This window comes from Apodemus sylvaticus, chromosome 4 (assembly GCF_947179515.1).
Source record: "Apodemus sylvaticus chromosome 4, mApoSyl1.1, whole genome shotgun sequence".
Lineage (NCBI taxonomy): Eukaryota > Metazoa > Chordata > Mammalia > Rodentia > Muridae > Apodemus > Apodemus sylvaticus.
This window is the reverse complement of record NC_067475.1, coordinates 157,089,685-157,102,557: the sequence shown is the minus strand read 5'-3', so window position 1 is coordinate 157,102,557 and position 12,873 is coordinate 157,089,685. Positions and strand designations below refer to the sequence as shown.

The 12,873-nt window shown below is 34.0% G+C and overlaps 1 protein-coding gene across 1 annotated transcript in view; it reads left to right on the top strand.

The window, feature by feature from the left end:
• The window catches only part of Ralyl (RALY RNA binding protein like), a 381,351-nt gene extending 370,340 nt beyond the window's left edge, over positions 1–11,011 (top strand). Inside the window, exon 7 of the mRNA XM_052180983.1 lies at positions 10,788–11,011. Coding sequence (XP_052036943.1) covers positions 10,788–11,011 — 224 coding nt within the window. The remainder of the gene's footprint in view (positions 1–10,787) is intronic.
• The last annotated feature ends 1,862 nt before the right edge of the window (positions 11,012–12,873 follow it).

Here is a 12,873-nt window from a genome sequence, read left to right as displayed (position 1 = left end):
CTTCATTTCCTGTATTTTCTTGATGGAGAGAAGTCAGAGGTATATGGAAAGAGTTAATAATACTGTGTTGTGGAGAGAAGAGCAAAATGCATTAAAATTCATTAAAAGGTAATCAAAGCCTCCTTATTAAATCCAGGGACACTAATTTTAATGCTTAATTAGTTGAAAGCTAATTACTGGGTAGCTAGCACTTATTCTTCATCATTACTCTTTATATATCACATCCCGGAATTGGTATTAGCTATGCAATAAGGAATATTTCCAGCATAAATTGAGTGGGAGCAAGGAAACAGATGACTAGGAAGAAAATGCCACAGATTGTGGAGTGTGCATTGGGCCCACATGGGGTAGGTTCTGAGGGAGCAATACAGGGATTGTTTCCCCACTGACTTCAAAGCAAATTATCAAACTTTCAGACAAAATCACTACAAATCACAGTCATATTTCAAGGAACTGTCTACACCACAAGTTGCTTGTAAGAGCTATCTATGTTTCTTCATTTTGACATTATAATCTTTCTACATATAAGGTCATATCTTCCTTATCTTCTTTATCCATTGCAATGTCATTTACTCTTACCATATGTGTAGCAAGGCTTGAGACCTTTTAAACTACAGGAATCAACAATGCCCTGAAATGCATATCCAAACACTTAAAATTATGGTTACTATGATTCTACCATGCATATATTGTTTTTCTACTGAATGAAACATTTGAAAGATTCGATGAACATAGATTATGGAAAACAACAATTAGCACTTTATATCAGTTTAGCCTATAACTGCATCTCATTCTTAGATGATTCTTTAGAAGAAACTAAATGTATATTATTACACACACACACACTCACACATACACAATTTATATGGCTATATGGCTGGCTTACAATATGGTATAATATAACCAGGAAAGGTAACTATAAGAAAGAGAGATCATGCAGCACACAATCAGCAGAATCAATACACATTAAAATGACATTTCCATCCCAGACTGTGGAAATTATTTGGTCTAGATTTAGTCTGAAAAGAGTAACTAAAGCTTGAGCAGCAGCCTTGCCTCTAGAGCTAAAAAAAAAAAAACTCTACAATTAACACCATTGTTCATCCAAATCACATTTTTTAAACCTGCTTGATGACTAATGACATTTTTCTGTAACAACCCTTTGGTAGTCTGTCTACACAGGAGTCTAGCTATATTTAGCTCTACCTGAGTTAGCCATTCTTTCCCCATTATCTAACTCCATGCATATATAACAGTCAATTAAACATTTAGGATTTTTAATACTCCTACATTTACAAAGCATTTGAACACATGGTTAATCTATGAGTTCATTTAAGCTGAATTAAAGTTTTGGTTAATTCATCTCTTAATCCTCGTCCTAAAGTAATATCAGCAAGTTATTTATTTGATTGTTTTTTTAAGTTTATTATGTATCCTGGGCTATTAATATCTCTCAACTCTGGTCATCTAGGGCTAGTCAAACAGTCTGAAGAATGCAAACAAAGAGGATTCTGAGCATATCATTCTCCAGCCTCTGTTGTGACCACTGATTCCCATTCTGGACCTTCCTGCTATCACTGGCCATTTGCAGCAGAGGTGATGCTTCCAGTTAGATGCAGGGGTTTGAACTTGGCTTCTTTCTTTTACTGCTTGAACGAAGCCCCATTGCCATAATGAAAACAGAATAAAATTTCACAATTCAGATTCCATGGGAGATTTATGTATCTAGCTTACTGCCTTCTAATAGTCCAAGTCCAGTTTTAATATCAGAATTTCCACAAGCAGGGCTCTAAGTTACATATACTAATTATCCCAGAAATAGATAGGAATGCATGAAAATCTGGGGAATAACAAAAATTTCAAATTTCTCATTCTCAGTTGCCTCTGCTATAATTTGACAGAGGACTACAAATTTCTAGAGAAAAGCTAAAATAATAGGTATCAGACTCGATAGATAATAAGCAAACTTGAGAAAAAGAGAAAAAGAAAAGATGACACATTTTTATTAGACATTCATTGGATCCTAGGGGAATTGTCATTTGGGAACCAGAGACACTCAAGAAGAAACACTCGAAGTGCTGGCATGGCGCCTTGTAGGAAGTCATCAAGTAGACAGCCAAGAATCAAAGCCCCTCTCAGATTCCATGGCAGCTATGAATATGTTAATAGTCCTCTCATAATATGAAAAACAATTGTCAGGTAGAAGAGATCATGAAAAGCAAACACCAAAAGAAAAGAACAAAGTACTCATAGGAAACAAAATACACAGAAAAAGAAAAACCTTTAAAACAAAACAATAACTGATTCATATCCTCAGAGAGATAGAACTATATTGACAAAATTACAACAAAACTATATAACTCAATATTCAAAGGGTACATAAAAGTTTATAGAAATTAATGTGAGCTAACATAAATAAATAAATTGGAGAGCACAGATGAAGAAACTCAGGAGAAACTATATAATAGACCTGGGCATGAAGAAGTAAAGGACATAAAAATATAGAACAAAGCTAACAGGGGTCTGAACAAAAAAGCGGAAGACCATTCAAAATGTAGTCTCATATTTTAAAAAGAAAGCAAAACTGCAGGACATAGTTAATCAGACTGAAAAAAATCTATGGAGTACCTAAGGAAATGTATAAAAATATATGCAAATAAAATCATGTTATTGTGTTATTCTGTAAGCATCCATGATTTGCCCAAGAATGATACCTCAATAGTATGGTATCATTACTAATGATACCTCAATAGTATGTCAATGTAAAGAGTGTTTTATTCTGCAGAAGTCCATCATGCTGTGATCTTCCTATTACCAAACAGAAAGACAACCAAATGAGCTTGCAGACTAGATTTAGGGCATTCAGTGGTAGGTGACCACTATCTTACCCCATCTCTAGGGACATTCCATTTCCTGGGCATGGGGACTGGAAACTGTTACAGGAGAGGTCTGGAAACTTGCCGACCCATTGTCCTTGTTTTAGGCAAGATGGCTAGGTGCCTGAACTTTGTAAAATGACTTGCCTGGACTTGTCCAGTTCTTGGCAGCAGAGTTTTAGGTCTGGTCTCCTTACCTGCCAAATTGAAGCCTGCCATAGACGCAACCTGTCTCATCCCTCTTCATCCTAGAGACTGTGACAGTAAGAATCTTGAAGCAATGAGGAAATGACAGAGGGAAAGGAGAAAAAGACAGAGCATATGACCTCTCACCAGCTACCCTGAAAACCGAAAACACATACACACAATCACATAAACACACACACACAGAGAGAGAGAGAGAGAGAGAGAGAGAGAGAGAGAGAGAGAGACAGAGACAGAGACAGAGAGACAGAGAGAGAGACAGAGAGAGACAGAGAGAGACAGAGAGACAGAGAGACAGAGAAATACAGAGACACAGAGACAGAGAGTCAGTGATAGTCAGAGACAAAGACAGAGAGACAGAAACAGACAGAGATAGAAACAGAGATAAGAGACAAGCCCTGTATGTACTGGTAAAAGTCCTTACAGCATAATAATTATTTCCAATACACAAACTTCTAAGAATAAAGATGAATAAAAGGTATTCCAGATATGTAAGATACCAAAAGACTTAGCTGCAAATTGCATGTTACAATGTTACAATACATATTGAAATTTGGTATATGAACCTTTAATGAAGTATATGTACATTCAGCAATTTACAAATGCCCAGCACAAGAGAAGTGGTCCACCTGAAGCAAGAGGAGCTAAGTGTCCTCAGAAGCAAATGAAATTAAATATATGAATGGATAAAAAAAAATATCTTTTAGAGACAGATGGAAGTTTCTGATTGGGTAGGTGTTTTAGGTTTTAGCTCTCTTTCTCTCTCTCTCTCTCTCTCTCTCTCTCTCTCTCTCATTTTTTTTGCCATGCCTATTTTCTCTGAGTTGGGTTTCAGTATCTTGCAGAGAAAAGCAAGATAGGTACCTTTACCAGCTTGTATTTTCTTTTTTTTTTCCTTTCTTTTTTTTTTACTGACTTAACATATATTTATTCACCTAGATGGAAAAATATATTTTTGTCCTTTGCAACTTGGCTAGTACATGAGGTTGGCTCTAATAACTGTATACTTTGCTTATATGACTCTTCTTAACCCTCAGAGTAAAAATTGTCTGATACTCTGAATAAAGTGACCTTTTTCATGAGACTTTAGTTTACCTCATTCACAGACACAATGCTCTTAGGTTCCACATTCTCTAGAGCAGAAAACAAGGTCTCTCAGGAATTTGTAAGATGCCCTTATCCCCTAGGATTATAGTTTTGACTCTTATTTTTTATTTGGCAAAAGGTTAAGTACTTCTGCATTGTTCTTGGTTTAAGTTCAAGGAGAAACCCAGCTTGTATTTTCATACTTGCTTTGCTACAGTGTTTCCTCAGACAGTACTAGGAAAATGCACTTGAGTACAAACACAGAGGAAAGTAAAGGGGGGAAATACAGCTTTCCCAAGGCAGGCACTTGGTGATGAATTGGGCAAAAGGGATCTGTGAGATGGCTGTAGAGGAGATCCTAAGAGATAAACTTGTCACAAGCTTTGCAGAACTCAAGCTTGATCAGAGACATGAGCCAGACAAAGGACACAAGTCACAGACATCAGCCAGTAATCACATCAAATATCAGGAGAGGAGACACTTAAAGGCAAAGAAGTTGAGGAAATAACACATGGTAGAGATATATTTGCACATTTGTCTGGGAAAGGGATACATTTGTGTAAGTCCTTAGAGTGGTCCCTTGAAACTAACTTACTGAAAACAGGGCATTTTTAATTATGAGTAAATTATAAGTGAAAAAATAGTCTTTTTAAAGTAAGTTCAGGAAGAGAGTACTTAGTATATACTCACAGCTTAGCTGCTCAAAACATTTACAAGCTTAAAGTAAAAACTAAAAATTGAATTGACAAAATGTAGCTTACAATACAATCCTAGGGAGATGGAGAGTGAGTATAAATTACTTGACCAATAAACGTCTATGAGACATTGAGTTTATGTCAACATATAACTCAATTGATTAAAGATCAGGGTGAAAGATGTATGAATGTTACAGAAACTGCAGGAGCTATGCGGGAAAGTGTTACCAGCTCCTGGCCAATGTGGTTAGGCGAATTGTGATTGATAGTTGCCTATAGCAAAATAGAGCTCTTCTCTCCAAATAGACTGAGAGATGGAGTCTATCCATCCATATGATGATGACTTGTTGGAGGGCAGGGTCCTAGATATTGAGAACATTAGTAAGTGGACAATATACATATCTCAGACAAACAAAGGAAGAAGAAATAATCGAACATTTTCAAAGTGAAGATTCTAAGAGGGAGTCTGTGGCTGGGGTGGCAAAAAGATTATATAAAGTTCTGATAAATGCAAGGAAACACAATTACTTTCTTGGTGAGAAATATTATGTCATTATGTCTTTACTTCAGTTTAGATCTTATTTTCTTCTGTGTCCTGTCTGTGTCCCATAACTACTCTGTAAATCTTGTCAATTCCATTTACAAACTTGAGCATTATCTTCTATTATTCTGATAACCAGTGTTTCCCAATCTGACCTTTGTTAGATTCCCCCACTCCATAGCTCTGATTTTCCCAAGGTGGCTGCTAGTGTCCAGTGTTGAACCTGTCTCCCTTGCTCACAATGCTTTAATGCCTTGTTGATGCGCATTTCACATATGCTTCACTTCAAAGCCTATAATCCAGCACCTTGACAGTTTTACTGAGTGGTGTAACCATCACCACAATACACTTAATGTATTTTCACTCCCTAAGAAACATCACTTCTTGGTTCTTTCCTCTCTGACTCATCCTCCATGTGGCAAGTAAATTCATAATATTTAAACAGAAGGCCACAGACAAGAGTGAGACAAAATTAGGTGCATACCTCATAGAGATTGAATGTAACTGTCTGGTTCTCAGACATGTGGGAAATTTCTCATAAAATTTACAATATGAGAGTAACAATATCTCATTCAAAATTATAATGCTTAAGTAAGCATAATAATTTGTTAATTTTCAAATGAGTCACATTAAAATTTTAGTGATTTTTTTTGGGTGAACAACTTGGGGTTGTTCCCTAAAAATTTGATTTAGATAACTGAAATTTTAATCAAAATATATTTCTCATATGTAATTTTCCTAAAATTTATGTTTGTTACTAATATCATTCATAATTGAATATTTATCAGTAGCATTTTAAATCATTGAATTAAAGCTCATATAGCTGTTTAAAATAGAATATTTAAAAAGTAAGCTTCAACTTGGCCTGCAGAAGATTGATTATACAATACTGTCTTGGCAGTAATAAAAAGTGGGAGTGCTTTTGTAACAACAATTTTTTTTCTGTTGTCTAAGTACAGTTCAGCTGGTAATTATCTACCAATTAAGCCAGCATGTCAAAAGCTTAATTTCTAACTCAACCAATTTTCAGTCATATTTATAATAACTGTGGAGAAAATGCAATTTAATAAAAATGCTTTGATGATAAGTCGCAACAATTGTAACTTGTTTCCTGGATCATATACAGCTTTTGAAATAAAATTAGATATTTTTTAAAAAATTTAATATGAGGACAGAAATTTAACATCAAATGATTTCTTTTCATGTCATTTGAAGTCTTAAATATTTCCTCTTGATCAGAAATACCAATTATTTGCATTTCTTTTCCTTTGATAGTCATTATTTGACTAAAATATGTTCCCTAACTAAACATATTTCTTCATTCTAGAACTTGAAGATTATTTTCCATTTGAAGTAATTCAAAGTATTCTTTTCTTACATGTCTGATAAACTCCTCTGCATCTTACAATTCATTAAGAGAGAACAGAGGCTGTTGAGGCAAAAGTCTTCTGTGGATTCTTACTCTTATATACTTTATTTATGCCTCAGTTTCTCTGTGTATAAAATGAGCAATACTATTTTGCTGAAGTTTGTTTCAAGGACTAATGCATAGGACTATTGCATGTTCAGCACTTTAGAACTCACTATCTCACTAACTTGTAGTTATTATAAATATTTTCTTTCTGTAATAATTTTATAATTGAGATATCACTGCATTTTATTTTTATCATTAACTGCTAGCTTTTGCAGTCCTCATCCATATGTCTAAACAAAATTGTAATACTAACTCATTTCTCTGCTCAAGAATAAATCCATCACTTTGACATAATAACCCAACAGAGAGGGTTATTTTTCTTTTGCAGAACTGTCAATATAACCATGAAAGGTTCTCCTCTAAGAATACTTCAGGCTCCATACTCCATCTGCTTCCTAGTGATGAGCATTGGTACAGGATGTGGCAGGAATATTCATTTTCATTCTTCAGAACTTCTATTTTGCTACTATGGTGCCAAATTCAGCTGCCATTTTATTAGTTTTGGAAGAATTGAAATTGAAACAGAGTTTTTTATTATTTTATTCCATACAACTCATGAATATATTCAGAAAATGTTTCCATGTAAGGCTGTGAACTAGAAAACAGAAAGAAAAAATGGAATAAAAAGATATAAACAAATATTTCTACCACAAAGAATCTCAACTGATAACTATGAATTTACACACACAATGCATACATATGCCTCTTTTAATGTGTTCACACAAAAAGAATTTTGCATATAAAAAAACACTACAAAATTTAGATTAGCTAAACAATGTTATTCTTTTCTAAAAGAAATAAACTAAATATTTGAAAAGCAGAGTTAGTTCTTTTACTTCAATTTCAACAAGGTTTTTTGAGGAAGGAAAATTGATCATTCAGCTGCAAACAGCAGCTTAATGAACAACTGTGCTTTCATGTGTGATTAATTCAAGGATCCTATAATTGTTCAGTATATGTGACACTTCCCACTGAGCCAATGATAAACATCTATGCTAAGCATACTTTACAAAAATGCAGACTGGCCTCATTTCTGTTAAACTCCCATGAATTGATTGCCATCATAATTAATGTTTCATGTTTTCAACCCAGATAATATCTTCTAAGAATTAAAGCTTTCAAGTAAATGAACAAATGGGTGAGAATAACTTACAGGTTTGTCTTTCAAGCCTTGAACTATGTTAATACACTGTTGTCTTTGTAAACTCATTCTAAAGTATATTCTTCATGGAATTACATGTATATTGTGTATATAAAAGAAAGCAAGTAACTTAATATATGCTTATTTAAACAGAAATAGGAAGGTCATGTGAAAGCCAAGACACAACATCGTTTCAATAAGTTCTTAAAAATCAGAAATAGATATTTTTGACAAGGGCAATTTGTATAGTAATCAAATAATCAATAAAGGTTGCACTTTAGAATTGTTTTGAGCTTCTAAACTTATGTGTTTTTGTGGTCCCTGCAGTTAAAAGGCAAAGTCACATCTTTTTGTCATTCAAAGAATTGCTATTTTGGGGAATTCAATGTTAAACTTTAGCTCACCTTTTAGAGAAGAAAACTACAATTCATAGGAATAGTAACAAACAAAATATGCACTCTACATCATATATCCTAATAACTTATAGCATCACTTCTACTTGTAAGACATATCAAATAACAAAAGACCATATCAATTAATTGCCTGGAAATAGACCTCAGTTTGGGTCTGGAACAGACTTTGAGAGTAAAGTGGTCATATTACAGAGTTCAAACACTGAGACATTGATAAGACAACAGAAGATCCAATTTAATGTGAATAAAAATTACCTAGATTTAGAAAAAGAAAACAAGAGACAAGAAAACAAGGCTAGTAATATAATAACTACTTTCTAAGCCTCAGAGGATGTTCCATGGTAAAAATCACATAATTGGCAGAGAAAAAGAAAATGTCTACACACTCACAGCTTCATCGGCCTACCATGCACACGTGTGGAGATGAAGCCTTTCTTGACGCATTACCTACATGCTCTAAGATCTTTGAGGCTGATAAATACATGGATAAAAATCTTACACATAGATTCTTTGAATGTATTAGGAAAAACATAGGCCGTTTTAAGATGCCTACTATAACTATGTACTATAGTTATAATTTTATTGGAACAAGGCCTGACATGTGCAAGATTTTTAACCACCATTCCTTTCCTTGATCCAAACAGAAACTGTGGTTACAGTTGAGGTTTGAAGATTATATATATATATATATATATATGCATATACACACATATATATACATATACACATACACATATATACATATACACATATACACATACACATATACACATACACATACACATACACATATACGTATACATATATATATACACACATATGTATGTGGGCACACACACACACACACATATATATATATATATATATACACACACAAAAACAATGAGAATGTAATGCCTCCTTTTGATGCAATTATCAAAATTGCATTACAATTCTTTAAAATATTTTCCACATTACACATTGTTAATATTCAGGGCAAACTTTATGTATTGATGTGATGTAATCATATAGCAAAACTTAGAAGGAAACTCGGTATTTTCAGTGCCACTAAGTAACCTAAATGCCATTGGAGCACTGTCTTCTGGTAGGGGGCAGGACACACGTCACCTATCTGCCTAGCATTTAATCACCTTTATTATTTGTAGAATTAAAGTGAAATAATTTTTCTACAGAAGAAATTACTTATAGAAGAAATTATTTATAGAAGAACTTTCTGTGATGATATTCAGCAATATGTAGAAAAGGTTACACATATATTTATATGAGAAACTTTAAAATGCTTATTGTATTTAATCAAAGTTTATAGCTCAATGGATAGTTTCCTCTTAACACACATTTTGAAAAGAATAGGAAATGAATATCCCAGATATTTACTCTCTAAGGTATATTTACTGTCATGAAAGATGAATAAGCAAGCTCAACATGAAACCTATATAAAGCTCAAGCCAAACAGTGGAATGATAGTTTAACAAAATAACAGTAAGCAAAATTGGTGAAAACAGCATAACGTTTAAGAGTTGTGAGCACACAGGGAAAACTTGCAGAAAAAGAAACATGATATGATCTCGTGTGTCCAGTGCATCTTGGAATGTTCATAGGAGAAAAAAACCCATAGAAAAGTAACTACAATAGGTCAGCATGAATCCTGTGTATGAACTTCTGTACTCCAGGACTGTAGTGCATCAATCCTGGAAACTGGAGGGGTCTGTTAGTATGGCCTGTACCTTCATTTGTTGAGCACTTACTATTTGCAAACCACTATACTAGCATTTCTATTTTGTGCATCAAATCTTAAAAGCTTAGGAAGTGTTTATCATATGTTAAATAAAAAAGGAAAATAATCAAATGGTGGATGAATCATTTCTTCCTTCTAAAGCACTACATTCCCACTAAGCAATAAATCCTGACAGTCTGACATAAGAATTTTTCATCAGAGAGATGCTCCTTCTCAGAGTATCATATAAAGTGAAATATTTAGGAAGATCAGTATGCAAATGTAAATATATATATTTACATTTGCAGGCAGGTTATATTTACATTTGCAGGCAGGTTATATTTACATTTGCAGGTAGGATATATATCCTATACATACATATATACATATATATATATACATATATATATATATATCCTCCCTAATTTTTGCCAATTTCAGTTTTAAATAAATTCACTTACATGTAACAACACACAAATATATGCATGTAATTAAATGACTGAATAAATTACTGAAGATATCCCTATCTTTTCCATGCTGTTCACAGCTCACCCCTTTTAAGAGTTCCCTGGTTTTTTCATGGTTTTTCCAAATGACTTACGAGCAAGCCAAGGTAGTAGTCATCTGCTTTCTCCCCTCCTAGAAGCTCAGAAGAAGCAATTGGAGGAGAGTATAGAGCTGATCCAAGACGAATGTGTGTCAGAGAATGCAGACCACTCCACAGAGGAGCCTGCTGAAGGAGGGCAAGAAGCGGATGGAGGAGAGATGACTGATGGGGTAGAGGAGGACTTCGATGAAGATGGGGGTCACGAGCTGGTACGAATGCAATATTTTGGGTTGTCCACATCTGTTGGGACACAGCAATAGCATTTGATCAATGTATTCAATCTAACCTAAGGATTAAATCATTTGAGACTTTTTTTTATCCTGTAGCAATATGCTTAAGGGAACATCAGTAAAGTGCTTTGCACACAGCAAGTGCTCAATACACTATTTTTATTAATTTCAACTATGAGGGAGAAAATGAATGTAAAATATAAGCACAATATAAGATATTAGTTATACAAAAAGTCCAAAACGAAAGACTTTCTTCCCCTCATTCTGTTTCATGAAAGTCATTTTGCATTTGTATAGTGGGTAGATATAATATGCTGGTGACAGAAACCACTTCTTGCTAGACACCTGAAACCTCCTTTTGAAATTTATTTAAAATTTATGCATCTGTTTATGTTGTGTATGCATGCACACACATGCTTTTACACATGTGTGTAGATCCGAGAACGCACAGATTGTCACTCTTACAGCAAGGACTTACAGCAAGTGAGAACTTGCTGCTGTCAGTTCCCATTTCCCACCATTTGGAACGCGCAGATTGTCAGACTTACAGCAAGGACTTACCCACTGAGCTATGTCTTTGGCCTTCTTTGAATTCGTAGTTTTCTTACTGATACTAGTCACACTCACTAGCTACATGGCCAGCCATCCTCTCCATAGTAGGCCTCCCACGGTGACCCCTTAGTGTGTTGTCACCTCCTCATTTCCATTGTCAGCACTGCTTGACTATAAATTATTATTGTTTGGGAATTTAGTTAAGACCTGATTTTTAAAAGTTTAATTCCCCAATGTTGAAATTAGTACACTATTCATTTGCAAATACCCTTTCCTTGACAACTACACCAGATACTTGGTAAAAACATGTTGATATTTTATCAACCATGAAATTAATTACCATATCTCAAAGATTTTGATTAATAGTGATGGAGGATATTGTGAATATTTGTGTGTGTGAGTGTGTGTTTAGGTATGTGTTGTGTATGTGATTAGCCCAATATTTATAGATGATCTTACTCATATATTATATATAAATATATTTACTAGATATGTAATAACAGGTTCTTCTGGGTAATATTAAGTTCCCATTAATTATAAAATGTATTTTTATGTTTTGGTTATTGTCATTGTTGTTTGATATGGTAGTAAACCTATCAATCAATTCAATGAAAATTGTAATACATTAAATTCTATATTGATTTTTAACATCCAGCTTTATTTAAATGAAATGAGACATTCATTTAAGCTTTTCAAATATAAACTTCCAAGAATTATCATGTTTTCTTTAAAAGGTCACTTAAGATTGAGGTTTCAAAATATGCTGTCTGCCCACAGTTTTAGAATTACAATGAAAATAATGATCAAAGACAAGAAGGATGAACAAAGATTTCTCAGTGCTTTCATAGACAGAACCCTAACCTGATAACATAATCTCCAGGCTTGTTCTTACCTGACATCTCTTTCAGTATTCATTTTATGGCTCTGCTAGGAGGATCTCATGGTGCTGTTCACAATGGCTGCCTCTCTTCATTTGTTTCTCAACAGGACTGGGTGTAATTAACCATTTCCTCCTTCTCTAAGATTTCCACTGTTTAACATGTCATCAATGTCAGCTTATTCTGTTAGACATATTCCCTACATAATCCTCATTAAAGTAGGCCAGGACACTGTACTTAAACTATTTCTGTTAAGTTTCCCAAGTTGATCTCATCGAATATTAGAGCTTAAAGTATATTCTACATACATTTACATTTCTATTTCTCATTGCTTGATAGTGCTCTTAATTATTATTAACTATTATTATTACCTAAGCATGACTGACTCCATCCAATAAATAATACAGACAATATGGCCAGAATAATGTTAAGGGCTTTTTTTTTTCTCCTGCCATTTCAAGT